The sequence below is a fragment of the Acomys russatus genome, chromosome 7, assembly GCF_903995435.1.
Source record: "Acomys russatus chromosome 7, mAcoRus1.1, whole genome shotgun sequence".
Classification (NCBI taxonomy): Eukaryota; Metazoa; Chordata; class Mammalia; order Rodentia; family Muridae; genus Acomys; species Acomys russatus.
The window spans coordinates 16,597,430-16,621,644 of NC_067143.1; the positions used below are offsets into that span (position 1 = coordinate 16,597,430).

The 24,215-nt window shown below is 43.3% G+C and overlaps 1 protein-coding gene across 1 annotated transcript in view; it reads left to right on the forward strand.

Moving 5' to 3' along the window:
* Atp10a (ATPase phospholipid transporting 10A (putative)) overlaps window positions 1-24,215 on the forward strand; it is a 173,853-nt gene that overhangs the window by 100,028 nt on the left and 49,610 nt on the right. The window contains exon 3 of the mRNA XM_051148651.1: window positions 15,620-15,705. Within this exon, the coding sequence (XP_051004608.1) occupies window positions 15,620-15,705 (86 nt within the window). The remainder of the gene's footprint in view (window positions 1-15,619; window positions 15,706-24,215) is intronic.

Sequence of the window (24,215 nt, forward strand, 5' to 3'; positions counted from 1 at the left end):
TTTACATGATTTTGGGGAGGGAGGTTGAGTCAATAAAAGCAGACTGAGGAAGGCAGTGGCAGTCTCATTATGTAACTCAGTATGGAAGGAACAAGGAAAGATTGAGTGTCCAGAAGGGAGTCCTGGGATGCAGTGAAGGGAGTTGCCCCCAACTGGAACCTGGCTGTCACCTGGAATTAGTCAGCTTTACCAGTTGCTAATACTCTAAACCTAAGAAGCAGATGTTTTATTTATTAACTAGAGTAAAAAAGATACCCAGTTCCATTGGAGACAATTTAATCCAAGAACTACATACACAGCTCGGCGGTGGTGGTACGTGCTTTTAATCCTAGGACTTGGGAGGCAGAGGCAGGTGAATCTCTGAGTTTGAGGCAGTCTGGTCTATAGAGTGAATTCCAGGACAGCCAGTGCTACACAGAGAAACCCTGTCTCTAAGGAAAACAACAACCACAAAATTTATATACACATGTAGTTTAGATTTTGGAAAAGTAAATCAGGACTCTAAGCAGGTAATTTTGCTGCACTGTGCAATGTGTGGAAGTAGAAAGCAATTACGTTCTTACAGTCTTTCTAAGATGAAGCTAACCTCCATCAGTCAGATGACTGTGTCACTCCTGTAAGCCAGATATTTTAGCTTCCTGTTAAGAATTTCTCAAAAAGTAAAAGGAAAACTAGTGTGCTACCAATGGAAAAGACACACACACACACACACACACACACACACACACACACACACACACACACCCTGTCTCACACACACACACCCACTGTTTCAAGTTCTCGTCTTTAAATTTGCTTTATTGAGGTCAGGTTGATACATAGCAGACTGCACGTAGTGAAAGTCTGGAAGTGTACAGGTGCATGAATGAGCCCAGGCAAAAATGGGAAACCACACAACAGTCAGACACCCCTCACCCTAACATTGGGAGGAACTTTCTGCACTTCTTCCTGAGTTCCCAAACCATTGGTTGGTTTGCTTGTTTGTTTGTTTTTTCAGTCACTTAAGACTAGAGTTTCCTAGCAAGTCCTATAAATGCACTTTGTAAATTTCGGGCCTTTTTTTTTCCCACTCAGTATGAATGTTTAGAAGTTGAGTGACATTGTGTGGATGGATAGTTTGCTCCTTTTTTTACAGCAACAGGGGTATTCAGTTGTCTAAGTCTATTGTGTTGGCCTATTCAGTAGCTTATAGACATCTGAGGGGATTACAGTATGGGGCTAACAAATAAAGGTGCTATGAAAATTCACAGGTAAGTCATGCCCATCTCCCTTCCAAAAATGAAAGCCAAGAATGCACTGACTTTATCATAAAATAGATGCATGAACTCAAAAAGCTGGGAAACTTTCCACAAGGGTCGAACCATTGTGTAACCCACCAGCAAGGCGTGAGTATTCCTTCTCATCTCTAGGGACACTTGACATTGAGAAATGGTCAGCCAGTGCACCTGCTTCAGTTGTGGATGGCATAGACGATGTATGACTTGCCACATTGTCTTTTTAAATGCACATTTAATGATGATTTTTTCAAGGTATTATGCAGTACTGTCACACTCCCCTCCCCCCCCAAAACAAACTTATCATATTTCATACAGGAACTCTTAAAACACTAGGCAGGAGCTGTTGGTCCGTTTCCCCATCCTCTAGCCCCTGGTAATCTACCTGCTTTGTTCTCGCTATACTTACCTTGTGAGTTCTGTGTTTAGCCTTTGACAACTGCCTGTTTGCTCCCACTTGTGATGCTCGGAAGCTCCACATCCTTGCTGACTTTACTCTTTTTGTAGGTGTTCTCATAGATTAGAGATTCCACCGCTGATTTCCATTTTCCCAATGCTGGGTCTCATTTGCTCACTTAGTTCTTTACTCTTGTTTTTGGCTTGATTTTTTTTTTTTTAACAGGGTTTCATTATGGAGCTTGCAACACCATGAGACTTACTATGTTACCAGACTAATCTTGAGCTCACAGAAATCCTTCTGCCTCCTGAGTGCTGAGATTAAAAGTGCGAGCCACACAGTTGGTTCACGTTCTCACTGACAGATTTTTGTTTTTATAGTTATTATTCTTCTACTCTTATATGTTAAATTCTTATCAGAGACATGACTATAGTCTTCTGTACGTTATCAGCAGATATTGTGAACAGTTCTCACCATTCTAATGACAACATCCCCCATGTACCAATGCTCTCAGCATTTACAAAGTTCTTTTTGCCCATGGGTTGCTTATGCATTTGTTGTTATACTTTAGAGCCCATCATTACATTCTTTAGGCATATTTACCATAATACTCTGCTAATAGTTCTATGGCTTTAACTCATATTTAGATCACTGACCCATATTAAATTATCTTTTATAGGGTGTGTGATGTAGGCCTCCAAGTATACTCATTTTTGTTGGATGGTTGGTTGGTTGGTCTTTGTATGTGGTGTATGTGCATGTTCATGCTGATGTGTATCTCCGTGTGCACCAGAGGTAGACACTGAGTGTCTTCCTAAATCATTCTTTATCCTACTTTTTGAGACAAGGTTTTCCACTGAATCTAGATCTATTGATGTGGCTAGACTGTCTAGCCAGTGACAAACTGTGGGAGCCCCCCACCCCCAGTCCTCAGATGGGAGATACCTGGTTTTTACATGGGTGCAGTCTTAACTCAAGTCTTCATGTTTATGTGACAGCCATTTCCCTAGTTCTTTGCTTTCCTCTGTTTGAGACAGGGCCTCACTGTGCAGCACTGGCTGGCCCAGAACTCACTGTATACCAGGATGGCGTTGAATTTATAGTGACCTTTGCTTCTGCTGAGCAAATATCCTTTCACATTTAGAAACTCAGTTGACCTGGCAGCATTTTGTTGATATTGATGTCAAGTATCATTTGCCGACGTGTGCAAGGAGGTACTGATAGTTGTTTTGGTTTGCTGGCCTATATATTCTGGCCTTAAAGCAATAGCACACTGCTTTGATTTCTGTAGTTCTTTAGAACACATTTTAGAATCAACTTTTCTCTTCTTTCTGAGAATTGTCTTGGCTGTTTGTGATCCCTGCATTTATTTCTACATACGCGTGAAGGTTGGCTTTTCCATTTCTGGAAAAACAAAAGAAAGAAAAACATTGCTGGCATCAGGAAAGGTTGCACTGCATTTGGAGGGCTACTTGAGTAGTGCCTTAGTTACATTTCTTGTTGCGATAAAAATGCCCTGGCAGAAGCAACTTAAGGGAGTCAGGGCTTATTTTGGCTTGCAGTTCAAAAGTGCAGCTCATCAGCCGGGCATGGTGGCACAAGCGATTAAGCCAAGCACCCTGAGGCAGAGGCAGGCAGATCTCTGAGTTTGTGGCCAGCCTGGTCTACAGAGTGAGTCCAAGACAGCTAGGGCTACACAGAAAAACCCTGTCTCTAAAAATCCAAAAAATAAGAAATTAAAAAATTAAAAAAAGACAGACCATCATGACAGAAGTTTCAGCAGCAGCAGAGAATGGTAGATGCCAGTACTCCATATCCTTTCTCCTTTCTGTCAGCATGGGAATCCAGTCTTTGGAATGTGTTGCCTACAGCTAAGGTGGGACTTCTTACCTCAGTTATTTAATCTAGATAATCTCTTACTGTCTTGCCTAGAGCCTTCAGTATAAATCATCATAGATAGTATGTCATCATCACAGTTTTAAATCATTCTGGCTGTGTTTTCATTTATGTGTGACTTCTGTCCTTTCTTCCACTGAATAATGATCTTCAATACTCAATCATTTCACACCCTTGATTCAATTTACTTTCAGTTAGTTCACTATTTTAAATAGTTCACTATTTTAAATGATATTTTATGCAGGATACCTTTTCTTCATTTCCTATCCAGATTGTTTATTTCTGGTGTGTAGAAAATTCTAAGCGGCATAGCCAAGTGCATTTAAAGACAAGTGTAATATCTGCGGGAAAAGCATCTTCTGCTGGGAGGGAAGTCTCGTTACTTATGGCACATACTTTTGCTAGTAGGGTTAGTTTCAGGAAGCTGGCTGACCCTAGAGTCTGAGATGGCAAACAGCAGACAAAATGTAGATGCTCCTCAGCTTCTGATGGAGTTATGGTCTAATAAGCACATTGTAAGTTGAACATGTCATCAGTCCAGAGTGCATAATAATACTCCCAACCCACATCATGGCTTACTCCAACCTATCCCAAATGTGCTCAGAACACCCACCACCATTAGCCTGTGATTGGGCAAAATCATCTGAGCCTGATTTGTAGATCAATTGCTGAATGTATCAACACTGAGGATTTTTCTGAAAGTGAAAAATGTGACAGCTGTGTGGTTATGTTTTCACATTTTAAAGTTGAAAATCGGAAGTTGGACTTTCAAAGGGAAACTGAACATTGTATCCTGATACTGAGATTGAATTGGGATACTAGCAAATATTTTTTACAAGAACCCTTTTATTCTTCTTTTGATACAAATAGTACGAGTCAGTGTTGAATTCTATCCTGCAATTCCTACATTTTCTGCTTCAACTGAGATAATCAGGATTTCTCTTCTGTGTCAATGAAGATATTAAACTGATTTATCTAATGCTAAGCTGACACTGAACTTCTGGAACATGTCTCTTCCCTAGTATAGAATTATTTGTATCTTTATATCTGAACCAGGCTCAGTGTGTTCACATTTCATTAAGGATTTTTTCAATAACTAGAAAAGCATGTAATTTTTTTTTAATATAGTGCTGCAAACAGGTGTCAGCTTTGGGAAGTGCTTGTTCTTATTGGAAGGAGTATGGTTCCTCCTTCACATTCTTGGGTGACTTCACTGGTGAAACCATCTGCATCAGACTATTTTTAGTGGACAGGTTTAAACTTCCCCTTTGTTTCTTTCTTGTGAAACAATTATCAAGGATGTATGATTTTCCTTACTCCGTGTAAGTCTAGAATTTTATTGTCCTAACACGTTGAACTGTTGCCATTTCAGTTACATTAACTTTCTCTGTGCTACCCTGCACCAATTTTTTTTTTTTTTTTTTTTTTTTTTTTTTGGTTTCCTTTCACCTTGTTTTCTGGTATCTGTCTGCTTTTGATGTTTTTTTTTTTTTTTTTTTTTTTTTTTTAGTAAAAAATAATATTATGGGGCATTTAAAAAATCTAGTTTGGCAGTCTTTGTGCTTTCATTAAAATATTTTAATTGACCTATTTTAAAACTTACTATTGTGGTCTTTTAAAAGATTAAAACAATATTTATATTGTGGGGTGCCCTCAGAGGCTAGAAGAGGGTGTCAGATCCCTTGAAACTACAGATGGTTAAGATCTGCCAGGTAGGGGCTGGGGCCAGAATTTGTGTCTCCTACAAGAGCAGCAAGTGCTCTTAACTGCTGAGCCACCTTTCCAATCCCTCATTACTGATAGTTTTTTTCCTCTTGAGATATATGTAGCTTTTTTTTTTATCCTGCCTGATCTGTTTTCCCTTTTCCCTTCTTTTGACTGTTTTATCATCCATTTTTCAGAGGTTCTGTTGCTGCTCTTTTTGTGCTTGTCCATCTTCAGTGTGGGTCTATTTTCATACTCACCCAGGCAGTGCAAGAACACTCTAATTCCTTGTGTCTTTCTGTTCTCTCTTAGCACATGCACTCATGAGTTGTGATCATATCTGTCTGTAAGCCCCAGAGATATCACCATCACAAGTCCACTCAATGCACGTCCATAACCCACAGTTAACCACTTTTATTGGATCCATTCTTTTCAGTGTTTGAGCTCTTTCAAGAAGATTGATTTGCCCTTCTCTTTGAACATCTTTTTTTAGTCTTGGCTCCTGGTAACAATTCCCTCAGTTCTGTTGTGTTTTTAATTCATCATCATTATTACTATGTGTGGGTGATATAAAGAGGTATATGTCACAGCAGATGTTTGGAAATCAGAGGACAACTTTGTGGAGCTGTTTTTCTCTTTCCACGTTTATGTTGGTTCCAGAGATAGATAGAGCTCAGGGTCTCCCAGTTTGTGCTGCAAGTGCCTTTGCCCACTGAGCCGTGATTCTGGCTCTGTTTCTTTTTCTGGTTATTCGGTTTATCTTCTTTGGTTTTCAGCAGGTCTCAAGAAGTCTCAAAGTCTTGTTCCTAGTCTAAAGGCTCCTCCCAAAACTTAGACCCTGGATGCTGGAGCCACAGACACAAGCTGCAAATCTGACCGACTTGGTGCATTTCAATGCCACGTGCCTAGGAAGGGTCTCTCTCTGTTCATTTTTACTTGAGGTTGAATCTTTTGTGCCTTATAATCATCAGACTGCATCCTCAGCTTTTCCCCCCTCCAGTCCCAATGTGTTCAGTTGAAACTGTGTGTTTGTGTGTGTGTATGTGTGTGTGTGTGTCCCCGCTGCCCCACCCCCACCAGCTTCTTCCATCTCTGTTCTTATTTCCCAACCTGTAGCGCCCCACACAGTGCTTTATTCTGAGTGACTTTTTCTGATGTCCCTTTAGTCCATTATTTTTATATATCTCAAGTTTTTTTGTTTGTTTGGTTTGGTTTTGGTTTTGGTTTTTCGGGACAGGGTTTCTCTGTGTGGCCTTGGCTGTCCTAGACTTGCTTTGTAGACCCGGCTGCTCTTGAACTCACAGCAGTCCACCTGCCTCTGCCTCCAGAGTGCTGGGATTAAAGGCATGCGCCACCATGCCTAGCTGTATCCCAAGTTTTAAATTGGGATTTGGGGGCTCTCAAACTGCTTGACTATATTTTAGCTTCTTGCACTACTAAACTTTCAATTTTATTGTCACCATCATGACCATAGCAAAGACGCTTGCTCTCCCCCACCCCACCTCCTTCTCTGTCTCTCTCCTCTCCCTCCCTCCCTCTCCCTCCCCCACCCTGTGTATGTGTGTTGGCTTATCTACTTTTCTGTGCTCTTATCTTTATGTATCTGAGCTGTACTTGAAAGTTTGATTTCTTACTTGAGGGCTTGGATCATGTATGCATATTTGTACCTATGTGTGTATGTTTATTTCTCTACTCAGAGAGGAGACTCTGTTCTCTCTGTGTGCCCTAGCTAGGTGGACTCACTATAGTCTGATTTTAGGATTGAGATTTTCTGGCCTCCCAATTGACTCTCCGCTGCATAGTAATTCGCACCAAGTTAACTCATCATTAAGAGGTACCTGTCATGCAATCTCCATGCTAGGAACTTTCCTTTGGTTTCCCCTCATTCTCTGGGAGTGCAATTCTCCATGACCTCATGAGAAACCATGGCTGCTCCTCAGATCCTTCTCTTTATAGGCTTTATAGTATTCCACATCCCAATCCTCTGGACCTTTTAACAGATTGAGCCAATGACAGGGGAAATTGAGGTTGAAAAATGAGATTAAATGATCAGTCAGCTTCGTTCAAGATGCAGACATAAGTCCCAGATTATCTCTGTGAACTTTATGTAGCCCACACAAGTGAAAACGGGCAAGTTCTCAAGGTGACATCACAGGAGAAAAGATCTGTCATCTCGATGCTGATTTTGAAAATAGGTGGAACGCAGAAGCCAGAGATGGTGGCCTCTTGCACCTGGGAAAAATCTAGCATGAATTCTCTGCTGGAGCCTCCTTTGCCTTAGAGCCTGTACTTTGACTTCAGTCTAGAAAGCAACAAGGTAATAATAGCCTGTTGTTTTCTGGGTCCAGTCTGTGGTTATTTGTTGCAGTGGCAGAAAAAGTGACCACAAGCCCCCCTATGCTGTGGCATTTGTTCTACTAGCCTCACTCAGGTTTTCATCCTCCTCTCTGAGAACTGGTAAACATCTAAGATAAAGGGGACCTGGAAAGACCTGACATCAGCTCTCCTGAGTTTGTACCTTTTGTGGGTCCTGCTTGATGCCTCTTCATCTTTTGTTAAAGTTGGTATTTGGGATAGGTGACTTCAGCATTCTGTCCCAGCATGTGCTTGTGTGGTGATGGAGCTCTGATCTGTGATGGCTCTGATCCGTCTTTTGAATCTGATGGAGGAGCTAGTCTCCCTGTGGTCTAGAATGTCACATCCCAGTCGCCATTCAGTCGTGCAGTCATTCTCCAGGTTAGAATAAAAACGCCTTAGCTGGATTCTTTCTGTATCCCTCATGTCAGTTTTTCTCAGAAACCGTGTAAGAGAAGTATTACTCCTCCTACCACTTTCTTATAAGTAGACCCGAGGTCTCAGTTGCTTTCTGCCTGCAGCTACCTGTCACTCTGTCTCCATGTTGTAGATCTTTCCTTCAATTCACTTATTCTTTGGGGTGCCTTTCTTTATGGCTTCATTAAAAAACAAAACAAAACCCATACCTGTTAGCATGCTTGTCCCATCAAGATGGCCTTTTCTTTCATAGGCTGTGTGTTCAGTGGTCTCTTAGACATGCCCATCTTTGCTGTCATCATCCCTTGCACTAATAGTGATGGAACAGACACAAAGGAGTTGGTGGCTGTGATGCAGATACCAGAGTAGAGCCTGGACTTGTGCCCTGGCTGTGCAGATTAGCTCAGCAGTGCCACTGCAGTATGCTTCCTGTGGTGGCACCATGTTGGAATAAGGACAGACTTTTTCAAGCCAGCTATCTTAAAGAACCGCCCTCATTTCAGGGCTGTGTGAAGCAGCATTCATGACTTGCTATTTAAATGTACAACCAGTCTCTGATGCACTTAAACATATTTGATAAAGGGTAATGTGGGGCTCTGCTGACAACTGGTCCGCTAGAGCAGCGTGAGGCATCTGTGGCCAAAAGGAAAAGAAAGGCTTTGATTTTGAGAATGCAGCCTCAAGCACAGCGCTCTGAGCCTTTTGAATTTTGCTACCATCTAAATGAAACTTCTAGGGTTCTGGGCTGTGAACCAACCAGGAGGCAAGAGAACAAAGAATGAAAAGGTGGGAAGAGAGGGGAGGGAAAGGCTCCTACACACTCAGAACAGAATTAGGGAGGGAAACGCTGGCTCTCTACGCTCAGAGAAATGCCACTTTAGTCTGTAATGCTTGGGTTTATGACAAGAAAATTTGCAGTTAGAAGAGAAATGTGTGAAAACCCAGACTCCCTTCCTCAGTTCCTATCAGAAGTATTGGGCTTCCTGGAAGCCACCTATGATACGGACATGCATGACGTTTTCCCCCCTGAAGAATTGTGGATATCCTAAGGCTGTTCTCATAGTCTCTGCTTTGTTACCCTGGAAACGAACTGTCATATGCTGGGTTACCTGAGTGCTTTATCTGAGTGCCAGCCTACTTATGCATGACTGTATTAAAAGTACCTTATATAGCACCATCACAGAAACTCTTGCACGTTAAATTTAATTTAAATTGGCCCTGTTTAATCTTTGTATCAAGCCATAAATGGTTAGTATAAGCACTACATATGTGATACTGATTGGAAAATAATCACTTTTTTCCTTATGTTTAAAGTAGTCTACCCTCAACAACAGCAGCAACAACAAAATGCCATTTGAACACATGCTTATTTAATAAACAGGCTTGATTTCCCAGTACATGTCATGGGTCACAGTGAACTGGACAGATTGCTTGCTTAACAGGTTGAAGATTTTGGTTTGTCAAAACGATGCTGGCACAGAAGTTCACTCACTCATCCAGTATTGGGCCACTGTCCTCCTGTGAATTCCCCCAACACTGCCAGGCTTGTGTGGAACACAGATTGCCTCCCAAGTGCAGAAGTAGAGTGGGGTAATTACTCCATCAATTTGGGTTAAAATGCTTGCCTAAATTAGATCAGTATTTTTCACACACTGTCAAGAGATACAGAACAAGATTAGATAGAGGCTGTGGAGAAATCATCTTACTTTTTTTTTTTTTTTTTTTTTTTTTTTGAGATGAAGCATGCTTCGTCTTGTTTTTGGTTTTTGTTTGTTTTGTTTTTCTTTAAAGATTTATATGTTTGGAACTATAGGGAAGCTCTCTGAGTGTGTTAGCAGTCACACCTTCCCTAAGGACAGGTGAAGCCTGTTTGCTGTTTGCAAACAGCAGTCAGCAGGGGCTCTAGCCCCTGACCCACATGAGCCCAGCACAGAGATTTGGAATAATGAAGAAGTGTGTGATGCACTAAGCTCTTTCTAGAATAAGCAGGCATTACCTGTTGGCGATGTCTAAGTATCAGGATCTGGGCTGACTTGCAGGGTACAGGAGACCTCTTCTCAGTCCTGAAGCAGAAGGCTGACTATGTCTCTCATCTGTCTGTCTGTCTGTCTGTCTGTCTATCTCTGTCTCTGTCTCTCTCTGTCTCTGACTCTCTGTCTCTCTGTCTCTGACTCTCTCTGTCTCTGTCTTGTCTCTCTGTCTCTCTCTCTCTGTCTCTCTCTCTGTCTCTTTCTCTGTCTCTCTCTCTCTCTCTGTGTGTGTCTTCATTTATCCATCTGCTTTGTTTTCATTGAATAATTATGAGTAATTTGACTAATGCAAGTGTGAAATGCCATTTTACTTTGATATCCGTTGGGAACTGGTCCCAAAGTTCCCTCCCCCTACTCTGAGGATATAAACTCTGAAAGTGATCATGTCCCTTTTGAGCTATAGCACACATTTATAGTACTATACATAGTGCATGTACAGATCCTCCTGAATACTTTAAATTATCTCTAGTTAACTTAAAAGGCTTAATACAGTGCAAGCATTATATAAATTGTTATGCTGTATTGACTAAGGAACAGGGACAGAAAACAGATTGTTCAAGTGTAGTTTTTTTTTTTTTTTTTTTTTTTTTTTTTTTCTGTATATTTTCAGTCCTGTCTTGGCTGTGGTGGGTTGATTGTGTGTGAGTGGAGCCTGGGATACACACCTCTCCCCATCATATCAAATGCAAGGGTTGTAACAGAATTGCTTCTGTAAGTAATAGAATTCATTCAGCTATTTCCTGGAGTCATGCCTGCAGCAGTGTGCCTCCTTGCATGGTTGGGAGGGACCAAGGCATCTGCATAGACATCTATTCCACTCGGAATGGAGGTGCATGGAGCATTAGGAAGACACCGTGCTTTAGGGCTTTGGGTGTCTCTGAAAGGAAGGAGCATCACCCACTTTGGTGACTTTGCTTCCTAGGCTGATGTAGTTTCTGGCAGAATTTCAAATTCAAGGAAAACTACAGCACCATGCTGCCTCTTCGTTTTCAACTAATGAGGTCCACCTACGTTAACTTCTGTACTGTTCAGAGCGAGCTGAAGGACACCAGTTGCTTGGAGCATTACATAGCCACTGAGTATGTGGCAACTGCCTTGCAGTGGAGGAGACCTCCCAGTTGTCCGTTTACTTAATCCTGGAGTATTGGCAGCTTATGGCTAAACTGCTGAAGGCTGCAGCTTCGGCTCAAGGCTGGTTTGTATATGCAAGCACCATTCTTGTAGATATTACTGCTTCTGGAACAGTGAGCCACCATAACAACCACCATCCTTCTTTTAGGGGAAGTTTGATAGAATGTACGCCACAGCTTCTGGTATATTAGACGTGGAATGGTCTCATGTTAATGTGGCATCAGTGTTCAGTGAGTGTCCGTCTCTGGTGAAGCCCAAGGCAGCTTCAGTTACTATAAGGACGCTCTAACCTTGGTTATCACTATTAAGGGTCCCAAATTCTAAGCAGTGTAACAACTGAGGGGACTGGAGAGATGGCTCGTAGAAGACCCAAGTTCAGTTCCTAATACTCACATCAGGCCGTCACTCTAGCTCCATGGGATCTGAAGCCCTTTTCTGGCATGGCAGGGCACCTGCACTCAGGAATACACACCCACATGGAGACACGTAACTAAAAATAAAATACACTAGAAAAAAAAATTCTTCCTCAGTAGGGTTCTGAAAGAGCACTGAACATAGCATGACACCTGACATTTGTGTGTTATCAAACACTTGTTGCTGGGTTAATCATGGTGACCCTGATGTAAGCCATTGGGACTTTTCAACGTTATTTTATCCTTTCTATGTGAGGCTCAGAACAGCGCATGTGCTTAGTGTAATTGAGACTTTGGGCTCAGTCCCTCGAACAAAATTGAAAGCAAACAAAACAATTAAAGAAATAAAAGCAGAAGAGGTAGATCTAGGCAAAAATACACACACACACACACACCTACATATACTGGACAGGTGCCTAGGGTCTCTCATAGGCTAGACAGATGTGCTAGGCTCTCACCGAGGTTGTGCAGGTGCCTAGGGCCTCAGAGACACTGCATAAATATGTGGGGGTCTCATATACGCTAGGGAGGCACCTAATGTCTCACATAGCCTGGAAAGGTGCCTAGGGTCTCAAGTAGGCTGTACAGGTGTCTAAGTTCTTTCATATGCTGGGCAGGTGCCTGGGGTCTCACACGTGCAGGACAGGCGCTTAAGGTCTCACATAGGCTGGAAACGTGCCTATGGTCTCACATAGGCTGGACAGCTGTCTAGGAACTTTCATACTCTGGACAGGTGTCTAGGGTCTCTTGTAGGCTGGACAGATATCTAGGTTCTCTCATAGGCTGGACAGGTGTCTAGGGTCTCCTACAGGCTGGACAGGTGCTCTACCACTGAGCTCCATCTCCAGAGTGAGAGACATTTTAAATAAGAAACTGGAAGTGGCCCTGGTGTGGTTTGGTGGACCTGCCACAGATTGAGGGTTGAAGCAACAGACACTTATTTTGTCTGGGTTCTGGAGACTGGAAGTCTGAACTGAAAGTATTGGTAGTTTGATGTCTCTTGAGACATTTCCCATGGCCATCTTCTTCTCTCTTTAGACTCACTGCTTTCCTTTCTGCCCTTACCACATGTGCCTATGTCACACCCACTTCTGATTATACGGACACTAGTCCTGTTGGATCAACACTGTCTTCACAAGCCCGGTTTAGCTTACTTGGTTCTCTAAATGTCCTGTCTCTAAACACAAGCACATTCTGTATTCCTGGAGGTTATGACCCCAGCATATGCATTCTGTGCACGAGAGAAGTACAATTCAGACTGCCACAGACTCTGAAGATTCCTCCAGTTCTAAAAGCCCTCCATAGTTCCAGACAGACATCTGTACCCTGGGCATGTATGTTTCTCAAGGCACATGGTTGGTGCAGAACATTACCAATGCACTGATGAAGCCTCAGGGACAGAATGTTCTACTGTTTCCAAGCTGTGCATAGTACTTTTTTTTCCCCCTTAGTGAAAATGAATAATAAACAGAGATGGAATATTTTAAGTCATACCTCCTTTGTCTGCCAAAAATCATCCTGGCATTCTGCAGAGGCTACTCCCTTCATGGCCATCTTGGATGCTGTATCTGCCACTGTCTGCTTTGGAAAAAGCAGTCCACTAGTTTCAAGACAATTCACGCAGCTTTAAATAAACACTAGACGCTGAAGCAGAGCCCCACTCTGCAAATGGAACGCAAGGCTATTTCTGTTGGGGAGAGAGGCTTATGGTGACTAAGAGACTTTAAGAAAAGCCCTTATTGCTAGGAGTCTTAGCTAGAGCTCCTCATATCCTCCCAGAAGCCTACCCTAACTTAGGTCCCCAGCTTGTCACAGAGAGGCCCCCACCCACAGTTTCTCTTTTCTCTGCTGGCCTTCTGTACTCCAGAGCCTGCTTTCCCTAGGTTTGGTCTTGACTCTCATTTCTCTCTGCACTCCCTCTCCTGCCTTGTTACCTCTCTTCAGCCACTACTGATGTCTATTCTATGTTGTCTTCTGAGTGAGATTTAAGCATCCTCTCTTGGATGCTCCTTGTTACTTATCTTCTTTTTCTGTGAAGTGTGGCATGTTTATCCTGTACTATATGACTAAAATTTACTTAGAAGTGAGTATATACCATTTGTGTCTTTCTGGGTCTTGGTTACTTCACCCAGGATGATCTTTTCTAGTTCCATTTATCTGCCTGCTAATTTCACGATTTCTTTGTTTTTGATGGCTGAGTAGTTTTCCATTTTGTAAATATACCAGTTTCTTTATCCGTTCTTCAGTTGACGGACATCTAGGTTTTGTCCAGATTCTGGCTATTACAAATAAAGCTGCTATGAACATAGTTGAACAAATGTTCTTATTGTATGGTGGAACATCTTTTGGGTATATGTCCAGGAGTGGTATAGCTGGGTTTTGATGTATAGCTAGTCCTGTTTCAAATTTTCTGGGAAAGGACCAGATTGATAGTCAGAGAGGTTGTACAAGGTTGCACTCCCACCAGCAGTGAGAAGTGCTCCCCTTTCTCCACATTCTTGCCAGCATGTGCTGTCACTTTAGATTGTTGATCTTAGTCACTCTGACAGGTGTAAGATGTTTTGATTTGCATTTCCCTGATGACTGAGGATGTTGAGCATTTCTTTAAGTGCTTTCTGGCCTCTGCTGATAATTCTCTCTTTAGCTCTTTACCCGACAGAGACTGAAGAGAACATCTCTAAACTAGATAAGACTCCTAGTAGAGGGAGGAGAACACCAGCTACCAACAAAAACTTTGATGGGGAGGAGGGAGGGAAGGTGAGACTGGAAGGAGAAGAGGGAGGAGGCTATGACAAGGATGTAAAATGAATAAGTAAATAATAATAATAATAATAATAATAATAATAATAATAATAATAATAATAATAATAATAATAACCCTTATAAATGTCATTCCATGAATGGAAAGCAGAGCTCAGGGGTAGAACACCCTTGTTGCACATGCAAGGCCAGAGGTTCAAACCCTAGCACTGCAGAATAAATACAAGTTTAAATATTTCAAAAGTCAGCTGTTGCATTGGGGCTAGCATTGCCAGTTAGGCCTCTTCAATGTGCACAGGCTGCATTGGAAAACAGTAACATGTGACTTTTGAGTAGTTACCTCTGTGGCTATATTGTATACAGGGAGATGCATTGTTGTGATAGAACACAACTCATCTGAACTGACGTCACCAGTTTCTCTCCTCTTTTGTGATGTTTCTGCCTGTTTTCCAATGACATATGTGAGCAAAGACAGCTCGGTGGTTTATTGTTTCTGTGGCACTTGAAAAGAAAATCCAATGAACCTGACCAGAGGCTGATTAAAAAAAGAAACAGAAAAAGAAAGAAATCTCTTGTTTCCCCTGGGCTCTTTTAAGGCTTGTCGACTCCATTTTTCTCCATTATCATCTTGTCCCCTCCTTTCCTGCCGACCTCTTTGGGAGCTAGGCACCATTTACGTTCATCAGTGGAAGATCTGCATATTTCTTTTACAGTGAGTTGTCATTTCTTTTGGAACATAATCCTAAAGAAATCGCTGAACTGCTGGCATATAGTTGGCTATCTAACTTCTTCTTAGAAAAGGTCAATAAAGAATCTTTAAAGAACATCAAGGAAATGGGATTTTTAGCTTAACTTCCTATTTTCAAGTGGGAATTGTTTCTCTAAACTGCTATGAAGACATAGAAAGGACCTTCTGTGTCTCAGGAAACTCCACACATCCCTTTTCCTTAGGTGGTGCTTCCTTTGCTATTATCTCAGTCTCTGAGTTTGCATTAGAACGAGTCATTTCATCTCACTAATCATGAGCCTGCTAGTTGCTGTTCGCAGCTAAAGCACTTACTTATTGTTCATTATAAAAATAAGAGCGCATGCACTGAGTGCCGCATGTGCGGCATTCTGCAGAGACTCATAGCCAGAGTCCATGATTGCTCCTCTACATGTGTGGGACAGATGAACAAGAGCCTCTTAGACCAGAATGACCAGAGCCCAGGTTCCTCTAACATGTGGATGCTGTTATTTCAGGTCTCTGAATTCAATCCTATGACGTTCACCAGTGTAATCGAGTGTGAGAAGCCAAACAATGACCTGAGTAGGTTCCGTGGCTGCATGTGAGTATTGTGCATTTTTGCAAGCTTTCTTAGTTTCCCTTTTGATAAACCATTTGCACACATAGAAACACACATTCATAACACACTTTTGTATATTCTTTGCCACACCCATCAGCAGTAGGTGCTTATCAGAAAGGCCCTGTGTCATTAAGGAGCGACTGACTTTTCCCCCATGAGACTGAGGAACACAAGAAAGGACAGGTAGCTTATGACCATTATACATAGTCTCAAAAGTGGAAGTCAGAGGCCAGAGGCCAGACGGGAAGAGTCTTGGTAGAAATGGATTCTTTCTTGATCGGTCAGCCATTGAACACCACTTAATTGAGAATTCACTGTATATTGGTCCTAGCCACTGCACTGACTATAAAGCAGTGACAGCAATTGCCTTTATGTTTATTTCTTCTAATTAGGGGGAAAAAAAAAAAAAGATTGGTGTATGCAATAGCTTAGCTCCCTTCTTTGTTCCTAAGCAGAAAGACCCAGGTGGATAAATGGCCCGGGATTGGCCACATGCAGTGATACTTGGTGAATCTGGGTCACGGGTATGTGGAGCTGAGGAGGTCACTCACCTTACCATTCAGTCTGCTCTTAGGCTTGTTTGGGAAAATTCCTAATGATAGCAATAATGCTAGTATGGGGGAAACAGGGAATGAGCGAGGCATGTGGTTGGAATTGCTGGGCTGCAGGGTTGGAGCTGTGGCAGTGTCATGGAGAAGGAAGCAGGTGATAAGGATCTAAGGACACCAGGTTCAGGCTGCCATGGCATGCCACAGGATCCTTTCTGTGAGAGGAGAACTCGTACACTTCGTTCCCTGTGCATACCACTGTGCAGTGCAGAACAGCCTCCCTCATTAACGGACTCGTGAAAATGGGTCTCATCTCTAAGAACTCCCTTTGTGTGAGTCCCTGATGTGCTGATAGTATCCTCTGCCCAGTCCCGGCCCATAAGCACACTGGGCTTTGCTAGCAAATGGAAGCTTCATAGAAAAAGAGAAAGTGCATTTGTGACCTGGAGATGAACCGGCCTGGTTCATGAACTAACTGGGCTTGCCCTCAAGTTCAGAACTTGCAAATCATTGCTGGCCCCTTTAAGAAACCAACTCCTAAGGTCTTTGTTGACTTCTGGCCTGCCCTCATCTGGCTTGCTTGACCAGCTGCTAAGCGCTCACTCATGCAGCACCAGTTCCAGGACCTCTGTGAATCCTGAGGCCAAGCCAGCTGCAGAGAGCAGGTGCCAGGTGTTTCGAAGTCTTGGCATTAAATAACTGCTAAATGAGGTGAAGGCAATTTTATGTTGGCCACTTAATAAAAAATGAGTAGAGGGTAGAGCCTTTTCCAAAGGCTTTTGGCCTAGCCCTTGGCCTCTGTTCCCTTTGCCTTCTGTTGCGTGACAACAGCAGCCATACTGTGCCTGCTGTAGGGTTAAGTTCACACAAAAGAAGACCGAATCCTTCATCAGCCACTTTGCATGCCTGCCTTGAGGACCTTCAGGGAATTAAGTGTCTTTTGAGTCCTTAAAAGATAAGTTTGAACACTCAAACTAGTGGTAATTAATGTTGGCAGGTTTTTGAAGACCATACTTTTAGATAACCTTGGGTCCTTGGTGTAGTGGGCATGATTTTAGGGTATCTCTCAGGTCATCATTGAAAGTTCATTTAATGCACAGAAGGTTTTCACAATGGTAAGTGCATTCTAAATATTGACCGCTGTCATTCCAACAGCTGCCATTAACGTCACTACTACAGGTGATACAGAGCAGCAGGTGAGAAGTGCCAGGAAATAGGAGATGGTCCTTAGAAAGGAGATTAGTTCACAAGGTGGCTGAAAGGACACTCTGTCTGTATTACGTGTGTCAGAAAGGGCTATAGGAGAGAGGAAGGTGGGTTTGAGGGGATGGCAAATGCATAAAGCAGAATGACTGAATTGTTAGTAAAATGTAGGTAAATGTAAAGATGTTTATGCATCAGTTTTAAAGGCTGAAAGCACAACATGCTTCACACTCTGGCTTTTTGAGACAGGGTCTCTCTGTGTAGCCTTGGCTGTCCTGGACTCGCTTTGTAGACCAGGTCGGCCTCAAACTCATAGCGATCTGCCTGCTTCTGCCTCCTGAGTGCTGGGATTAAAGGTGTGCACCACTCTGGAGAGGAATCCTAACTATGTGTCTCCAGCATGGATGACATTATAGTGGGACTGTAAGCAAGTGGGAACACTACATAAGAAACTGGATCTTAGAGAAGCGCTAATAGTGACCTCCTCACCTTCCCCTTGAAGTTCGCTGACTGACACAGAGGACCAAGTTACCAACACATGAGCCCTTGGAAGACAACCATGTGATATTGAAACCACATCAGGAATATAGATACAGATTTGAAGACCCTTTGCCTAGACTTGTTCAGTCAGTGAAGAGGCCAGGCAATGAGGATAAGAGCATGGGGGGAGAAATGAAAGAAATGACGACAAAGTAGCCCTAAAAATTAGGAACATCATCTTTGATGTGACAGGGATGACATCATAGGGCAGTGTCCAAGGGAGGAGGAGGAGACACAAGGGAGACACTGGAAGGGGAGTCTTCAGTATTCTGGTGTTCAACAAAAGTGATGACCACCATGGGGAACAAATAGAAAGGCCAGTGGTCCAGCAGATGGAGAAACACATTGATCAGTACTCCAAAACTATGTCTTGAAAAGGGTCAAGGTCAGAGATGAAGGCCTGGAGACTGTGGACAGTTTGTCAGAGGAGACAAAGTAGGAACAGGCTAAGGCTGGTAAGAGCTTGGTTATATGTAAGAGGGATACGAGGGAATTCATATATTAAGGGGGAGCCTTGAGTACAGGGTGGCTGTGGCCCTTTGCTCACCCACTCCTGATGGGTTGGCATCCCAGTGCTGCTTTCTCTTCTCTGGAAACTGTGGAAGACGACCTCATTGGTGGATTTCATGCTGCCTTTTCAAGCTTTTCTGATGATGACAATATAAATGTCCTGGCTGGCACATTGCCAGAGAGAGCTACCTAGTACAGTATGATGTAGTTTACACCTGGCTTTCCAGTCAGTCATGTCTTACTTCTTTCACCTTGTCCTCCTTGCTTGATAGTCTATACAAAGCTCTGGGTAAAGAATGACAGACACACAGGTGGTCTGAGTGCTGTGTGCCCAAGCGTCCTTTTTTCTATCTCTTTTGGGCACAGTAGTTTAAGTAGGCCATGGGATGGACTCTACGGGGGCAAACTGGGCCCCTTCTGCAGTGCTCACATCGGGTGGTTCTCTGAATGAACGTGGGCTGTAGGCAGCAGCATCCTAGAGAACATCCTGCAACTCTGAAACACCAAAGAGGGAGGAGCTCTGCCCCAGCCAGTCAGGCTAAAGCTATTCCCGGGGACAGTACAGAGAGAGGGCATGGATGCAAGTGAGCAGGTATCAGATGGGGAATCTGGGTTTGAGGGCTGTACCCTCCACAGGAGCAGGCCTGATTGTGCTGAGTTACTGATGCTCCCCCAGAGAAGGGACACCTCAGCATACCCGAGTCCTAATACTTACATCAGGAGCTAGATCATGAAGTATATCAGCTACAGGCTCTGACCTTGGTCTGGGGCTTCTGCAGTCTTCTCAGGGTGGCCTCCCCTCAGCCTCTGTGAAACAGAAGATGCTGGCCAGGAAACCATGGTTTGCCACCGATCTCACTGCCAAGGCATGCCTGTATATATTATGCTCTTATATGGACTAACTAATCCAAACTCGGATCCTTTATTACTCAGTCATTACTGAGTCATTATTACTTAGAAAATATAACTCGGGGCTTTTAGCTCCCACCTCTTGCCAGAGCTTATGTTTGTAGGAATATATTATCCTGCATTTCTGAGCCCTGGTCTAGTTCTGTAGGTAGCATGACTGCCATGTCAGCCTCGGGCTGACCTCAGAAGCAAGTGAAACGACCTGTGTAAAGTACCATGCAACTTAGAAGCCATTGCATGGAGAGAGTAGTATTTGCCTCACTGTGTGGTTACATTGATAGGAATTGTAGGGCTGTCCCTAGAGACAGGGTAGGAATCCAAGGTTACCAGGGCTTGGGGAAAGCAGCATAGCCATGAAAGGGGAATGACTGGCTGTGGTACAGGGTTTCTTTGTGGCTGGAGGAAAAATTCCTGAATTATTTCACAGTGCTGAAAATATAAACAGTTGTATTTTAAATGAGAAAATATTGTGGTTCATGGAAATACATTACAGGTTAATAGGAAGTGATAAGTGTCAGGGGCTTAATACTTCAAGTCTATTTGTGTGTGTGTGTAATATATTTCTTTAAATTGGTCCCTATGGTTAAGCCCTAATGTGATCCCTAGAAGCACTCTCCACCACTTTCAGCTATTTCCAATCTTCTCTCACAAGCATAGGTCTAAGGCTTGCCTTTCCCTGTGAATGGAGAAAAAGCCTTTCCTGTTCAGTCAGCTTCATAGCATGTGGTGATTTTATTATTATTATTATTATTATTATTATTATTATTATTATTATTATTATTATTATTATTATTATTATTATTTATAAGTATGTGTGTGGGTACGCATAGAGCTCAGAAAGTGTCAGATCCTTTGGAGCTGGAATTACAGGGAGTTTTGAGCAGGCTGACATGTGTGCCTGGAAACAAACTCAGGTCCTCTAGAAGAGTGGTAAGCAAGCTTAAGCACTGAGCCGCCTCCACAGCCCCACACATGATGATCTTTGAGATCATTATTTAGTGGAATATTTGCACTTTTCCCTAAAAGATAAAGAGATTGGATTTTATATCACCATATACTGATGTAAAATTCATTTCACATTTTCTCCATTAAGATCTTCCTGTATTTGCTTCTATATTTAGGTGCTTTCATGTTGGGTATATTTATAATTGCTATTATCTTCCTGGTGAGTTGATTTTTAAAAATATAATATAGAAGTTTTGTTTTTGTCTCTTGGGCAGGTTTTTTTTTTTTTTTTTTTTTTTTTTTTTGTCTCAAGCCTATTTGTCTCATGTAAGTGTAGCCAGCTACTCTGCTCTCTGTTACCGTTCTTGCTCCCAAATTCACAGAACTTTCCTGCCTGAATGTCATAGAGTTGGGCACAACATCACAGCACCAGGGTGATTGCTGAATGCCCTTAGGAAAGGCAACCTGCTTACTGGGGTAGCCTCCTCACCCTGGTGGATGACCAGTTCAGGGACTGTTGTCACTTTGTGTCTTTGTTACTTTTCTATTGCTAGAGGAGACACTATGAGTGGGGCAACGTATAGGAGAAAGTGTTAAATTAGGGACTTGCTTACAGTCTCAGAAGGCGAGTCCTTTTACATCATGGCAGAGAGTGTGGCTATGGGCAGGCCCTGAAGCAAGAGCTCACATCCTGATCCTCAGGCAGGAAGCAGAAAGAACATGAGGAGGGGCCTGCAGTGACACACCTTCTCCAACCAGGTCACATCTCCTAAGCCTTCCTAATCAATCCACCAGCTGGGGACTAAGCATTCAAATGCATGAGCCTAAGGGAGCCATTCTCACTAAACCCACTGCACTCCATGATACATAACAGCAGGATCCTTACTGACACCTGAACTGTGTCAGTTCCATATCCGCTCCTAGCCAGTGTCAAGAGTGAGAAACATATCCACGAGCTTCAGTGGCAATGAACAGGCTTTAAGGTGAACTGGAATCACATCAGCTAGACTCATCAACGGTCAAGGTGCTTTCATTTGCCTTTGTAGACATAATCATGCCTTGAGAAATTGGAACAGTGACTCAAAGCAGCTTAGTAATTCCCACATACCGCATAAATTAGTTGAACAGAAATCTGACCAATGCATGACATCAAAGAAAAGTCTGCATATGGTTCAGCAGCTCCAGACATTATGTATCAATTACCTATCGTTCTATCATTTCTGCCTATGCCAGTCAGTGTGCTTGTAGGGGCAGGTGGAGTTCTCAGATTCATAGAAGTAAGAGTACAGGGATGGAGGAGGCCTAGGTACGTGAAAGGCTTGTAGGGATACTGGATCAATAGCAATTGTTTTGTCACCACAAGGCCCATGGACTTAATGGCAGGAGTGGCCACTAGGTGGAACTCTGCACAGTCAAGAGACACAGTCACTCAGTGCTCCCTGATCAAGAAGGCACAGGAAATTTCCTCCCTATCCTCTGTTGTGTGCATCTACTCCTTCCCCATCCTTCCCAACATTTCCATCCCAAAGCCAAGGTCAGGTCAGCAGTTAGCATTTACCAAGTACTGAGGAGGACAGCAGGGTACAAGCTGTAATAAGACATGGGGCTCCTGCCCGGGGACCGAGAAATTTAGCAGAGAGGATATACATGAAAGCTGTAAAACCGAGACTACACTGTAAAAGAGACCTTCTCTACACCAAAGCCAGCGTGATGGGATAAGGGCATTTCCATGGTGTGGCTCGCCCAGAGCAGACAGCCTACAAAGTAAAAGCAAAGCATTGCAGACCGGAAACCTCCATGGGACGCTAAGGAAGAACACAGACTTCAAAGCCTACTCCCAGAGGGGCTCAGTGCTGGTGCACATGCACAGAAGATTGTGTGAGTGTCCTGAGATGGGGATGACAAGGTTAGCAAGGCTGGACTGCAGGCTCCGACAGAGAAGTTTGCGAAACCTGAATCGGGCAGTGTTTCATACATGGTTGTGTGTGTGTGTGTGTGTGTGTGGGAAGCGTTGGTTTACAAAATTTAGGACTATACTGTTGAGGTCTGATCATTGAGATGGCGCAAAAGTAACACATGAGTCTAATTTGTCATTAGTGGACCCCAAGACCAAGAGCTACATTGGGGCAGGATAGGTTGAGGGCTCTGGTATCTGAATACTACAGATTAGCAACCCTAGGGGAGGAGTTGACTTGGAGCCTATGCAAGCTGCTGCTCCTTTGCGCTGTGAGGCTTGGCAGGTGTAGCATCACATCCTTGTCATCCTGTGTCTGTGCAGCTGGATGATCTTTTTCACCTCATCCCTGGCCCTTGTCACGTAAGTGGTCACCAGTACTTGCCTTTCCTCATGCACCACACTCAGATGAATGCGACCTGTTCCCAACAACACATGAGTTAGAGAGAGAAGAGCTAAATCAAAAGATTTATCCGCTGAGCTCTGCTGTTTCCCAGGATCACTTGATCTTATCAACCGTTTCTTCATAAAGTTCTGCTTTCAGAGAGGTTTCATTTAGAAAAGCATGGTTATTTGAGTCAAGAAGCCTGGGGACTTGAACTGGTTGAGTGCTTCCAAGTATCCTAGACTAAATGTTAAAGGACGTGCTTGGTTGCCAAGGTACCACTGTTGGGCAGAATTGAAGACAGAGGTTTATTTGCTCAGTCTGGAGCCAAGAAGGTGATGCCAAGGCATTAGTGTGTTGATTTCTTTCAATACTTCTGTGCTTGGCCTTTGGCTCACCAAATTGTCCCCTTGTCTTCCCATTGCCGTCTCTTTTTGTGTGTCTGTGCCATACTCTCTTCTTAGGAGGTCACCAGTCAGATTGGGTGGAGACTGCCCCCAATGACCTCATTTAATTAACCTAATTACTTTCTTACAGACCCTATCATATTTTGAGGTCCCAGGGATTGAGATTTCAACATATGGATCCTAAGGACAGCATAGTTGGGCCCTATTACCAAGAAGCGGGTGCTGATGGCAGCTTGGTGGGCTCTCTTCCTGAGCATCTTTGGAACTGAGGCATGTTCCTGTGGTTGTTGTAATGTTGATGGGAATACCCCACCTCAGAAGCTTTCAGCAGCCAGATTCTGGTCGAAGCACTGTTGTATGGAAGAGTTGCGTGTGGTGGTGGTGGGTGGTCAGGAGCTCCACAAGGAGACTATTAAGGCTGGTGGATCTGGGGTCCTGCACAACCTGATGCACCAACCAAGGATATTACAAGCAGACAACTTAGACCCCTGCTCAGATATAGCTTATGGACAGCTCATTCTCCACGTGGGGGAAGTGGCAGGTGGGGAGAGCATGAAACTGCCTCTGACACGAACTCTGGTGCCTGTGATTTGAACACTGCCCTTTGGTGGAGAGGCCCTGTGGGAACACAGAGGAAAGGGATGCAGGCTATCCAGATGAGACCTGATAGGCTATGGTCAGATGGTGGGGGAGAAGGACCCCACTTGTCAGAGGTCTAGGGGAGGGGAATAGGGTATAAGAGGGAGAGAGGGTGGGAATGGGAAGATAAGAGCAAGGGGATAACAATGGTGATGTAATGTGAATAAATTATAGTAATTTAAAAAAGAAGTTTAGGGCAGCACACCACCTACTGAGTGCTGAATCCACTGAGTGATTCCCTTCTCAGTCTTCCTTCCACCTCTAATAATGGGCATTGTTCTCACAGGAATGTGTCTGCTACGTATTCCTGCAGCTATGGGCCTTATATAGGCTGGTTCAACTTCTGTTTATAAGTTCCCTTCTCAGTAGGTTTGATTTAAAGGTATAGTATAGGACTCAGAGTGTTGCTCAGATGCAACTTGCACTTACCTATTTGAAGACCTGGGTTTAAT